The sequence below is a fragment of the Podarcis filfolensis genome (assembly GCF_964270895.1).
Source record: "Podarcis filfolensis genome assembly, chromosome: 4".
In the NCBI taxonomy this organism is placed as follows: Eukaryota; Metazoa; Chordata; class Lepidosauria; order Squamata; family Lacertidae; genus Podarcis; species Podarcis filfolensis.
Genome location: NC_139607.1, coordinates 80,413,016 through 80,426,675, shown reverse-complemented (window position 1 = coordinate 80,426,675; position 13,660 = coordinate 80,413,016). Strand labels below are relative to the sequence as shown.

Sequence of the window (13,660 nt, the reverse complement as noted above, 5' to 3'; positions counted from 1 at the left end):
CACGGCTACCTACCTGAATCTGTCGACATTTGCTGCCATTCTGCTCATTGACGGACCAAGGGTCCTTTTTGATGGTTTGCCGCCCTTCACGGAAATGCTTAAACCACTCATACAGTGTCTTACAAGTTACAGCTTCGTACACAATTGTGAGCATTTCGTGGGTTTCCGATGCTGATTGTATGCTCACATATTTCTCACTGTCCGATTTCTGCGACCATTCACCGAACTTTCCGGTCACACCTTGTAAATAAAGTAAATGTGATGGAATCACTTTGCTGACTTGCTCATCTTTCCTTCTCTCCAGCATCCTATTTGTGTTTTTTAAAAAAGGAAAAAAATGCAAGCTCTCCTTATTCAGTTCTGAAGTGCTGTCAAACGTACATTGACCTACATTGGCTCTCAGTACGTTTCCGAGCACAATTCAAAGTGCTGGTGTTGACCTTTAAAGCCCTAAACGGCCTCGGCCCAGTATACCTGAAGGAGCGTCTCCACCCCCATTGTTCTGCCCGGACGCTGAGATCCAGCGCTGAGGGCCTTCTGGCGGTTCCCTCATTGCGAGAAGCAAAGCTACAGGGAACCAGGCAGAGGGCCTTCTCGGTAGTGGCGCCCGCCCTGTGGAACGCCCTCCCATCAGATGGCAAAGCAATAGATAACTACCTGACATTCAGAAGACATCTTAAGGCAGCCCTGTTCAGGGAAGTTTTTAATCTGTGATATTTTAGTGTATTTTTGGTTTCTATGGAAGCCGCCCAGAGTGGCTGGGGAAACCCAGCCAGATGGGCGGGGTACAAATAATAAATTATTATTATTATTATTATTATTATTATTATTATTATTATTATTCAAATGGAGTTTTCATTTAAGTGAGAGAAGAAGGGAGAGGAACATGGGCTGAGATAAGTCAGCACTAGATCTTGTTGGGTGGGTAGTCTCATCTTATGGTTTAGTCACTGCTTGGCACTGGACTTGGTTGCATCTGAGAGGAGTACTTCTTGTTGCTCTTTTCCTTTTAAAGAGAGAGAGTGAAGTTCTTGCCTAGCTTCCTGACTGCTGGGTCCTTTTATGCTTTCCATGCCGGTTGTGATGGCTGAATGGCTACAGGTTAATGAATGAACAGTAATCTACAGGTTAATGAATGGAAAACGAAAGGGAGAATCTTCTTAATGAGCAATGAAAAGAAGCTGGAAGCAGTGGTTTTCTTTATTAGCCACCAAATTGAATTACCTCTTCCTCCCCCTGCCCCCAGAACTTTTGAACATTTGCTTTAAAAAGCCCATTTCCTTGCTCTCTGGACACACTGTAAGTAGTGAAGTTCTACTGTTGTTAATTCAAACTGTGTAGCAGCTGCTGTGGCTATTATTAACCAGCAATGTGCCTGGCTATTTTCTCAGTGTGTCATTAAATAAACACGTTGTCAAGTCTACTGACTTCGCAGACTCTAGAAATTTACTTTTAATCATTAGTTGTTCAATTTCCAAGTTTTAAACTACACAAACTTAGCTTCCTTGGGGAGTTTTAAGTAGAGGTTGGATGGCCATCTGCCATGCATGACCTAGCTGAGATTCCTCCATTGCAGGGGGTTGGACTTGATGACCCTCAAAGGGTCCCTTCCAACTCTACAATTCTATGAGTCTCGTTCATTTTGAATATAATCCAAGAAAGCCCGTGCTTTCAAAGCATGTATGTTAAGCAAAATTCATGCTGGAATGTAAATGTCTAAAGATAGGAGTTCTACATGTCTCTAGACTGCCATTAATTTTCAGCCCAGTTTTTTATAGCGGCATGGTTGTAAAATAAAGGTTCAGCCATAGGAGTCGTTGAATCTTTGAGCTAACAATAGTTGTTGCAGCTCAATGTTACACATCATGTTACATTGGTTTTGCAGATTCCTTACTCCAGTCGTGGGGTAGAGTGTCTCCATATTCTTCTACCATTCCTATTCACTTTAAATAGGACGTGCATGATAGCATCAATATATCCATAAATAAAACAAAACCCTATAAATTACATATTACATCAGAAGGAATTCATCTGATTTATGGGTTGCATCCATCTAAGTTCTACTAAGAGTAAAGATAAAGGTAAAGGGACCCCTGACCGTTAGGTCCAGTTGCAGATGACTCTGGAGTTGCGGCGCTCATCTCGCTTTACTGGCCAAGGGAGCCAGCGTACAGCTTCCGGGTCATGTGGCCAGCATGACTAAGCCGCTTCTGGCAAACCAGAGTGGCGCACGGAAACTAAGAGTAGGCAAATTGATATTAGTGGGTCCAAATCAGTCATAATTCATTAATTTCAATTGGTCTAGTGAGCCAGATATGTGTCTCTCCCTACCCCACAGGTCAGCTTTTGACAGGGAATGAGGTCACCCACCTGTCAGTCATCTGACATCATGATATCAGGAGACTGAAAGTTGGGTGTTCCCTCCTTCATGTAAACATTGACCTGAGGGGTGGGAACGTGCTGGCAAATCAGCACCCAACAGGATTGACCACCACTCCGCTATCCATCAGCTGAAATCACCCATGTGGTTTGGCGTCCCAGCCCAAATTTGACCTCCTGGTGGGCCAGTATTGGCCCCTGGGTCAGAGGTTCCCACCCCTGCCTTCAGCTGTCAGCATTTCGGGCAGGGCCAGCCCACCCATTAGGCAGATTGAGTAAGCAGCAGGGAGAGACTAGAGGACAGAGCTGTGTGCCAACATACAACCTGCTAGGTACCCCTAAAAGCTAACCTGCTTCCCTCAGGTGTGGTGGAGAATGTTGTCCCATTGCCATTGCTGAATTAAGGTTCAGCTGTCAGCCTGGTCAGCTTCTGTACACAGTATAGGGCTCTGTCATCTTGTCCTTTGCCTCAGGTCACAAAATTTATTGGATCAGCCACAAGTTTGAACAGTACAGAGTTGAGAATATGCGCAATTTAGACCTAGACTCTCTTATTCAATCCATAGGCAATATCTCATAATCTAGAAAAAAGACCAAAGGCCGTCATTTCTAAAATTTACAGCCAGCAGTTAAAGCAACTTGCATTTTACCGGGGGGGGGGGGCGGAAGGGACAGCACAAAGCAAGCATAATTTTAGAGCTGTTACCTGATTAAAGGAAACCTTAATCATATCATTCTAGATTATTCCATCAATTAACTTTTTGTATTTTTAATGATGCATGCATTGTCACAGCAGACATCATCTCAGAAGAGGTATTTTCTCCTAAAAGGCAGAGTGCTTCTTTTAAAAGATGCTTGCCATCTGCAAATAATGTTGTGGGTTTTTCCTTCTTAATTGCTTTCCAGTTCATTAGGGGCAATTTTTAAAATCAATTAACGTAGCTAAGTAACTGGTTATGCATTGTAGTCCAAAACATTTTAATGATTTTCTAATGATTATTTTTCTCCTCTAGCAGATGGTACGCGAACAGTATACTACAACAACACCAGGTACTAACCTACAGAGACCAGAAACGCAATATGTCTACAACGTTGGCATCTACGGTTGGAGGAAGCGTTGCCTTTATCTCTTCGTCCTCCTCCTAATCATCATCCTAGTTGTGGATCTCGCTCTGACCATTTGGATTCTTAAAGTGATGTGGTTTTCTCCAGTAAGAGTCCTTCATCATCTTTTTTTGCATGTGTAACTATTGTCTGAATAAACTGCACTTTTAAACTGATAATTTCATGGCAAACCAAATTGTACATAATGCAATTGATGTCCCTAAGGTAATAAAGCGACTTCTGATCCCTTAAGGGTGCTAACAAAAGAAGTATTGCAGATTTTCTCATTTCCACAGAAATGTCTGTTTCCTCCCCACAAAAAAGAAATTAGGGGGTCGAACTTATTTTTCATGGCTTCAGAATTTCTGGAAAGTTTACATCTCTACTGAACACCACTATAAGGAAGTGCTTATTGTGGTTGTTCCTCCACCCCCACACCCCTGATGCTGTCTTGTCGTAATGTTGTCGTAATCTTTCCCCTCTTTTCTCATCTGGTCAGGGTTCCTCTTGTGCATTTTTATCCACTGTTTGAAGAAGGCGGGCATGATACTCTGGTGAGAATTTTAAAATCACTTGAGTAAGAAATGCAGTGCATCTAAAAGCTTGGAGTCTTTTGTCATTACAGATTGGAATGGGATACCTTTATGTTCAAAGTGAAGGACTTTGGCTAGAACGGGAGTCAGAATTTTTATATCCTTTATATGCCAAAGAAGTTCACTCTAGAAAGGTAAGCAAGTCTGCAATATTCTGCTCGCACACACATTCGGGCTTAAATCCCACTAAGTTGAGCGAGGCTTTCTAAGTAAATATGCTTAGATTTGGGCTGTAAGTCAGGTCATCAACAGGTCGCCTGAAAATTCACAATGGGTACATGTCATAAATTATCATCTACAAGACTTAAGTCAGCAATGCATTGTGGGTCTAGAGAGGGAGCTGTTGTCAGTCTGGACTCATTTTTCAATACACCCAGTCACATCAGAAGGTGCTGAAACCAGAGATAAGGTCAAGAGTGACCCTGTCTTGGACCTTAGGATGAAGGAAGTGATAGCTCATTATTGTATTTAGCTTGTCTAAGAGGCTGTGTACATTTAAAGTGCACCCCCTCAAAGAATCCTGGGATCCGTAGTTTGTTAAGGGCTCTAGGAATTGTTGTTCTGTGAGAAGTAAACTACACTTCCTATGATTCTTGGGGGCGGGGGGTGTCAGAAGTGAAGGACTGGGGAAATGGAGGAAAATAAAAAGAGACAGGTGTCATAGGAGCCAACTCCTAGGGTCTGTGGGAGCATTGACCTCCCCCACAATAAAATATTTGAGGGCTCCTGCAAAGTTGATGAGCATTCCCATTCAAATGGTGTGTGTTCACTGTGTCATGTGATTGATTATGTGGGGCGGGGCTTACCCGGGCCCCCACAATATTTTATTCAAGTTGGCACCCCTGACAGGTATATTCAGGAATGGTTTGAATGCTTTTGAACAGGGCTGAGGCAAGCAGGGCCTGCTTAGTTACCCTTGAGTAAGAAGTTACTCATTTACCAAGGCTATCATAGGCTACTTGAGAGCACGGGAGGCATTAAGATGTTTAGCTTTTCCTGTGGTGAATATCTGAAAGTTTTCTAAATTTGCATCTCTTTCCCCTCACCCCTTACACTAGGACTCATCTCTGCTTTTGCAATCCACTCATAACGTGACTCTAAATGCACGCAATCCTGATGGGAACGTCACAGGCAGATTAAGTGTGGGTAGGTTTAAGCTACGTTTCTTCAGTTTGCATTTTGAAGGTTTTGAATATGCACATTCATTGTGGTGATCCCATGTCTATCCAGAGGCCATACAAATTGTCTTGGATAGTCAACTCAAGTAGGGCTGCTGTCCAAAAGGAGCAGGAGTGAGAGAGCGCCAAATGCAATTGAATAGCCACATCCAGATATAAGGGGTAGAGCATTAGGTTTCCCACACCCCTTACAAAATGGGAGGGGGGATTCATGAACTGATTCATGAATTCTTTCCTGGTTGGGGTGTGTTGGCATCCAACATCAGGCCTCTGTCTTCCCCCTTGGAAGGAGATCTGACACTTCCTATCAGGGAACACAAAACTGCAGGACCTGCAAATACTGGGAAAGAAAACCTGAGCTGATTGCTTTAATCTTTGTCTCCTCCTTTGCAGATCTTCCCCAAGCTGTTTAGCCCTAGAGAGGATACCAGTGTCCAATTTGTACAACAATTTACGTGATAAGCATGCTACACTGAAGTGGATTAGATATGGACTAGTTAGAAATTAAGCATGCAGTTTTATACACAGGGAATAGGAAAAATTGAACACAGTGGGATTTTCTTCTGAGAAAAGATGCATAGGATCATATGCAACCTGTAATTCTAAGGGGTGATTCAGTTCTACACTATATCCATTCTTCTTCACTTTTCACAGCAGAGTCACATGTGCACATTTTTGCACAGTGTGTTCTATCTAGCTCAACCCCAAAGTATTTTTCCTTTTTATTTGATTAGGAAAATTCTACTTTTTCTCCTAATGAAAGCTGGAAACTGGGACCATAATCTACAGTGCAATCTTATACATCTCTATTCAGACATGAGTCCCACTGTGTTTAGTAGGGCTTATACCCAGGTAAGAAGGAATAGGATTGCAGTCCCAATGCCCTAAACTTTATAAACATATTGTTATAGATCTATGGGTGTTCAATGTTTAGATTTAATAAATGTTAGAATTTAATTAGAATTGGTACGTTAGAACCGGGAAGAGTGGTGGACCCACTTATAAGCCTCAGTTATTAGCATATATGAAAACTAATTAAGTCAGGCAGATATCTTAAATTGTGACCCTTCCTTAATCTTGGGGAATCAACATGAATCAGGTGTTTATTGAACTTAATTTCCTTTGGGGTAATGAGCTGTTAGCAAGTCAGAGGATGAGAGTGCAAATCCCATTTGCAAATGGGTGGGCCTCCCCCCTCCCTGAACACAGGATTTCATTTAAAAGACAATACCAGTTTTCTTGGGGTAGGAATGCTGTGGACCTCTGCATTGTGGGCTTCAAGTTACATATGTGTGTAAATGAACCATATATCCTAAAGACACCACAGTCTCTGCTGTGCCTTATTGTCCCACAGGAAACAGATCCTGGGTTAAAGTGCTCCTGGTACCCCTGGAATCTATAACACCTGCTCGGAGATAGGGGTGGTGTGTCACAATATATTGTATCATTGGCAGCTCATAAATGCAACTTAAGAAAAAGCAAATGATAATGGTTCTGTTAAAATACTAGTAATTCTTCTGTGCTTCTTAGGTCCGGACATGGTACAATTTGATGGTCAGGAATTTCAGATCAAGTCCATGAATCTGGATGGAAAGCCTCTGTTTACAGTGGATGAAGATGAAGTTGCAATTGGTACAGACAGACTTCGAGTCACAGGTTTGCATGCAAGTGTAAGGAACAGCTCAAAAACATCCTCTAAGAAGACGTTCTTCTAAAAGCAAAACAAACTCACCGCTGTAGAAAACAGTCATTCATTAATCATAGGTTTCACTTTCTATGGTATTTTGTTTACTGCTGGCCCCAACTTTAGTTGATGGAGACAAAATATCATCTTCAAAATTTCACCCACGCTGTTAAATGAAAGCACTTATTTCAGTTTTATTAATTTGTTGGTAGAATAAAGATGACAGTCTCTTGATTAAATTTCAATAAGCTGATGCTCATAGGAAAATGATGCAAGTTGACTAACAATCTTGTTCTAGCAAAAACAAGAAAGATTATTGTGGCAGCTAACAAATAGCACAAGCTTTTCTGGATGAGAGTCCATCAGATGCATGTAGTTTCAGGTATATATACAAAGGGAGGGGAGGCAGGAGGAATGGTAAGCACTGAGGTCAGAGGAAAATGAAATGCAAAAAAATGTAAACAGTAACCATTTAATTAGAGGTAGAATCTACGTGAAATAAGCAAAATGATTATATTAGCATATATCCTTATGATATAAACACCACATCTTCTTATGTTAACAACCCACCCTCAGGCCACATCGGCTTCGACATAACAAGACATCCGTGTAAGATCCTAACATCTCACAATCCTACAAATGAGTTTTTGACTGCTTGGAACCTTCCCTCAATGCAACACAGAATGGGATTTCCCCATCCTCCTCCTTCCCTCTGCAGCCCCCTCCCCCAAGAAAAACTACTTGGGGGTTGGAGGGCCCTTGGAAATTGTTTATGGGTTATCTTGTGGGGCTGCAAATAAAGAGGGAGTTGTCCCCCTTGCACTTTTAGCAGATGGGCCATAGCTTTGCATGCAAAAGGTCTCAAGTTCAGTCACTGGGGTGTGTAAGTAGGGCTGTGAAAAAATTGGTATAAGGCAACTTCCTCTGTTGCTCATATACTCAGAAGCTCCGCATACGGTCAAAGCACCAGTAAGTAGAAGCTTCTAACACATGTTTAGGGAAGTAAAGGAAAAGGATCCCTGGATGGTTAAGTCCAGTCAAAGGCGACTATGGGGTGCGGCGCTCATCTTGCTTCAGGCCGAGGGAGCCGGCGTTTGTCCACAGACAGTTTTTTGGGTCATGTGGCCAGCATAACTAAACTACTTCTGGCACACAGAGGACTGTGACTGAAGCCAGAGCGCACAGAAACGCTATTTACCTGTATACCAAATCTACGTAGGACAAAGGATCATAGGATCATCGCAATTTACAACCTGTAAACACTTTGAACAGAAACACCTTATGACATGTGAAGCAAGTATCAGAGGTTTCCAAGACCATATGCAGTCTGAAAATGCCTTCCCTTAAGGCTTGAATTTGTACACACATTCCACGAAGGTCAGTGAACCTGGTGTTTTGTGAGACCATTATAAGGATCTCCTACCGTAGTTTGTTTTCCCCCTTGTAACGGGAAAGGGGAGCTGTCTCTTCCCTCTGACACCTAACAGCCACAGCTGGTTTGTTTCCTCTCTTCCAGGGCCAGAAGGAGCTCTTTGTGAACATTCTATAGAAACACCGCTCATTAAAGGTGTTAGAGGTCTTGACAACGCGAAAGAGCTGAGGTAAGGATTTGTCTCAAAAGCAAATAACCTCTTATGTATTATCAGGCCCTGCATGGCCATATACAGAGTATGTCAAAATGACAAATAGAAAGAATTGATCTGTATAGGTGTATTAACTACAGCTTCATGTAACAGAGGGGGAATCTGATGTGATAGCTCTGTCCATGGAATGGAATTAGTTTTACGCGAAAGCCACAAACATAATAATAATAATAATAATAATAATTTATTATTTGTACCCCGCCCATCTGGCTGGGTTTCCCCAGCCACTCTGGGCGGCTTCCATAGAAACCAAAAATACACTAAAATATCGCAGATTAAAAACTTCCCTGAACAGGGCTGCCTTAAGATGTCTTCTGAATGTCAGGTAGTTATTTATCGCTTTGACATCTGATGGGAGGGCGTTCCACAGGGCAGGCGCCACTACCGAGAAGGCCCTCTGCCTGGTTCCCTGTAGCTTTGCTTCTCGCAATGAGGGAACCGCCAGAAGGCCCTCGGCGCTGGACCTCAGCATCCGGGCAGAACGATGGGGGTGGAGACGCTCCTTCAGGTATACTGGGCCGAGGCCGTTTAGGGCTTTAAAGGTCAACACCAGCACTTTGAATTGTGCTCGGAAACGTACTGGGAGCCAATGTAGGTCTTTCAAGACCGATGTTATGTGGTCTCGGCGGCCGCCCCCAGTCACCAGTCTAGCTGCCGCATTCTGGATTAGTTGTAGTTTCCGAGTCACCTTCAAAGGTAGCCCCACGTAGAGCGCATTGCAGTAGTCCAAGCGGGAGATAACCAGAGCATGCACCACTCTGGCGAGACAGTCCGCGGGCAGGTAGGGTCTCAGCCTGCGTACCAGGTGGAGTTGGTAGACAGCTGCCCTGGACACAGAATTGACCTGCGCCTCCATGGACAGCTGTGAGTCCAAAATGACTCCCAGGCTGCGTACCTGGTCCTTCAGGGGCACAGTTACCCTATTCAGGACCAGGGAGTCCTCCACACCAGCCCGCCCCCTGTCCCCCAAAAACAGTACTTCTGTCTTGTCAGGATTCAACCTCAATCCATTAGCCGCCATCCATCCTCCAACTGCCTCCAGGCACTCACACAGGACCTTCACCGCCTTCACTGGTTCTGATTTGAAAGAGAGGTAGAGCTGGGTATCATCTGCATATTGATGGACACCCAGTCCAAACCCCCTGATGATCTGTCCCAGTGGCTTCATATAGATGTTAAAAAGCATGGGGGACAGGACGGAACCCTGAGGCACCCCACAAGTGAGGGCCCAGGGGTCTGAACACTCATCCCCCACCACCACTTTCTGAACACGGCCCAGGAAGAAGGAGCGAAACCACTGCATAACAGTGCCCCCAGCTCCCAGCCCCTCTAGACGGTGACCATATTAAGCTGCTCTTCCCTCTAAACATGACCATATTAAGCTGCTCTTCCAGAGTTAAATTCGGGTTTTCTCTGAAGCTAGTAACCCAAGTACCTAAAGGAGCAGTTCCCTGAATATCATCCATCTCTGGCCCTACATTCTTCTTGGAGTCAACTCTGGGTTCTCCCCAGTTAGCGTTGTCCCAACAAGGTCTTTTCAGTGGCTGTTTCCTATCCATGGGTGATGACAGACTGTCAGGTGTGCATGCAGGAGCCAGGCCCTGTGACCAATAGGACTTTGCAGGACTAGGGCCTTCCTAAGTTGGTTCTGAAGAGGCAAGGCGCAGCCTCACAGGTGAGGCCGAGTGGTAACTCACAGCATCTGGTGGCAAGAGCTGGGAAGGTATATAAGGTCAGCATTTCCGTTCGGCTCTTTGCCACAGCAACACGCTTCCTGCCTTGCCGTGTTTGGCTTCTTGCTTCCTGATCCTTGAACCTTGGCTTCTTGACTCCCTGCTTCTTGATCTGCGGAGCCCTGACTTTGTGACTCCTTGCTTCCTGACCCTTGGACCCTTGGCTTCTTGACTCCCTGCTCTCTGACCCTCAGACTCTTGGCTTCCTGACTCCTGGTTTCTGGACCCCCATTCCTGCTCCCACCCCACCATCTTACCCCGGTCCCGACGTCCTCAGCTGGGACTTCAATGGCCTGTGAACCAGATTGTGACACAGACACTGGTTTAGAATTGAGACAGCTGCTTTGGATTTAGGTGGGAAAGAGAAATAGTACTGGATGTCATCAGCATCCAAACCCAGAAATTCTGGACAACCTCTCCCAGTGGATTCATGTAAATGTTCGTTAGCAAGGGAGACAGAGCAGAACCGCGAGGGGACCCTGCAGGCCAATTGCCCAAGTGTCAAAGAGGGGTCGTTCCCCACCTCCAGCACCACTTTCTGGGTTCATCCTTCCAGGAGGGATCAGACCCACTCTGTAAAACAGTGCCTCCAAGCCAAGATGGCCCAGAAGGATACTATGGTTGATTGCATCAAAAGCCACAGAGATGTCCAACAGCACCAACAAGGACACACAATCCAAATCCTGGCGTAAGTCATCCACCAAGGCAAACCAAAGCCATCTTTGTTCCACAACCAGGCCTGAAGGCAGCTTGAAATGGATCTAGGTCAGGCATAGGCAAACTCGGCCCTCCAGATGTTTTGAGACTACAATTCCCATCATCCCTGACCATTGGTCCTGTTAGCTAGGGATGATGGGAGTTGTAGTCCCAAAACATCTGTAGGGCCGAGTTTGCCTATGCCTGATCTAGATAATACATCTCCTCCAGAAACCCCTGGAGCTGAGATGCCTGTTTAAAGGTGCATAATGCACTTGTTCAGCAAAAACATATTGTCTCAAAAAGTAGAAGCTGTAAAACAATTTCCAAGCATGGAAAATAAGCTCATGTAAGAGCTGCCCAGTTTGAAGAGGCCTGAAATGCAAACCAACTGCTTAGACACCCACCCACCCACAGGCTGGTCATGCTAGCCAGAAACACAATGGAATGTGTGTCTCAGAGCTGCAGGCTGCCCACACAATGTCCAGATCCAGATCTGAACTAGGCTGGGCTGTTACATAAATTCCCTATGGCAAGAAGCAGCAGCATGAAGAAGCAAGTTTGCTTCTGTCCTTCTCAATTGCCGTGTCTGCTCTGCAGTTTTGTTTGCTGGTGAGGAAATGCACCCGGTTACATTCCCCCACATGTTTAGGCGAATGGCTTTCGGTAGCTGCCAGAATCCGACTGCTCACCACATCTAGAAAAGGATTTTTCTCATGTTTAAAGCAGCAGAGATTCTGGGGTTTCCCTCCCCCCCTTCTCTTTCCAGATGTGGCTTGGCTCACTTGCACGAGCCACCTCAAGCTGTTTGCCTTGTAAACTAGGTTCCAGGGCCATGAAGTAGTAGCTGTGCTAAGACTGTGCTGAAAGGCTCTCAAAGAAATGAACAAGGTGAATGCGGGCACGGGTACAATGATGAAAAAATAGTGCGAAACAAAACAAATACTCTGGTTATAATGAAAGAGACAAAAATTTGAGGAAAGGATGTCAAATGTTTTGACTAGATAAGGGGTCAGAAAACTTTTTCAGCAGGGGGCCAGTCCACTGTCCCTCGGACCTTGTGGGGGCCGGACTATATTTTGGAAAAGAAAAAAAAATGAACAAATTCCTATGCCCTACAATTAACCCAGGGATGCATTTTAAATAAAAGGGCACATTCTACTCACGTAAAAACAGGCTGATTCCCGGACTGTCTGTGGGCCGGATTTAGAAGGCAATTGGGCCAGATCAGGCCCCCAGGCCTTAGTTTGTGTACCCATGGACTAGATGAATCACAGAACAATTTTGCCTACAGGCATAGCTTTTGCCCTTAAACACCAGAAGCAGAGTGCCAAACAAAATAAGTTTATTTCCTGCCTTTCTTCCAGTATGGGGCTCAGTGTGACATACACAACAGTCTTCCAAACACTCTCCCATCGTGGTACTGACCACACACATGCATTTTTAGTTTTGGTGCTTCCTTTGCTTTTGGGCTACATTCCAGTACTAGTGGTGCCTATATTTGGCTGGATTGTGAATACTTGTTTGCATTCAGAAGTGATGCACTTCCTATTGATTCCTCCATTGCAGAAAGTTGGGCTAGATGACCCTCTGTGTCCCTTCCAGCTCCACAATTCTATGATTCTAAGTTGATGTCAAACTGACTGCTGTGCTTTGCTGCCACCTTGTGGCACTACAGTGGTACCTCGGGTTAAGTACTTAATTCGTTCCGGAGGTCCGTTCTTAACCTGAAACTGTTCTTAACCTGAAGCACCACTTTAGCTAATGGGGCCTCCTGCTGCTGCCGCGCCACCGGAGCATGATTTCTGTTCTCATCCTGAAGCAAAGTTCTCAACCCGAGGTACTATTTCTGGGTTAGTGGAGTCTGTAACCTGAAGCGTATGTAACCCGAGGTACCACTGTACTGGTTTTCAAGGCTCTTGTGTATCATAATTTGTTTCTTGGCTTCACTTGAGTTTAAGGTTTACAAAGTGAGAATTAATTTTGTGGCTTCTCTTTACAGAGGTTTTAATTCTCAAAGCTTATTCAATCTGTACAACATGTTTTACAGCAGAACCAACTCTCCCCCTATCCAATTCCTGACATGAGTCATCCACTGGCAACCAAAGCCAAATAGATGCACCTTGAGCACCAGTTTTGGCCCCTAGGCCTGAGGTTTGCTAGCCCTGATTTGAGGGAGTAGCGTCTTTAGCAGGAGCTGTCTGTAAGGGAGCTCCCTGAAAGACATTGTGTGCCTCCATCTCTCTCAGCTTCTCCAGGGTTAGCTGCCTTGGCCTTAATGGAACAAGCTCATTGCAGCAAGCCCACACTCTTGCTGCAATACTGCAAAACCTCAGGGGAATCCCACCCACTCATTGGCTTTCCACTTTTCTATCCTTGCGTTGCTTCATGTCAAAGATAATGTATTGGATTTATGTGGCGTGGGAAATAGGCTTTTGTCTGCAACTTCAGTAACTATCTTTTAAAGATGGTTGCATTTTCACTCCCCTAAGCTCTGTTCCTTATTGTCAAAACCTTTTTTACCTTGTGAACATAGTGGAGCAATCTGCTCACAGAGGAACAACTTTCTAAATATATCCAGGTAGCTAGTTACTCTACAGAGCCTGTGACCCAGGTCGTTGAGTTATGCTACTCAAGTTTAGCTTCTTAA

At 44.6% G+C, this 13,660-nt stretch overlaps 1 protein-coding gene across 3 annotated transcripts in view; it reads left to right on the top strand.

Annotated features, from left to right (window-relative positions):
- The window catches only part of SGCG (sarcoglycan gamma), a 29,462-nt gene that overhangs the window by 13,899 nt on the left and 1,903 nt on the right, over window positions 1-13,660 (top strand). For 2 of the 3 annotated variants that reach the window (XM_083609292.1, XM_083609291.1), the window contains 5 exons: window positions 3,396-3,590; window positions 4,109-4,210; window positions 5,135-5,222; window positions 6,785-6,910; window positions 8,455-8,539. In XM_083609292.1, coding sequence (XP_083465418.1) covers window positions 3,396-3,590; window positions 4,109-4,210; window positions 5,135-5,222; window positions 6,785-6,910; window positions 8,455-8,539 — 596 coding nt within the window. Of the gene's footprint in view, window positions 1-3,392; window positions 3,591-4,108; window positions 4,211-5,134; window positions 5,223-6,784; window positions 6,911-8,454; window positions 8,540-13,660 lie in introns of all 3 variants that reach the window. The other variant, XM_083609290.1, reaches the window with a different exon arrangement.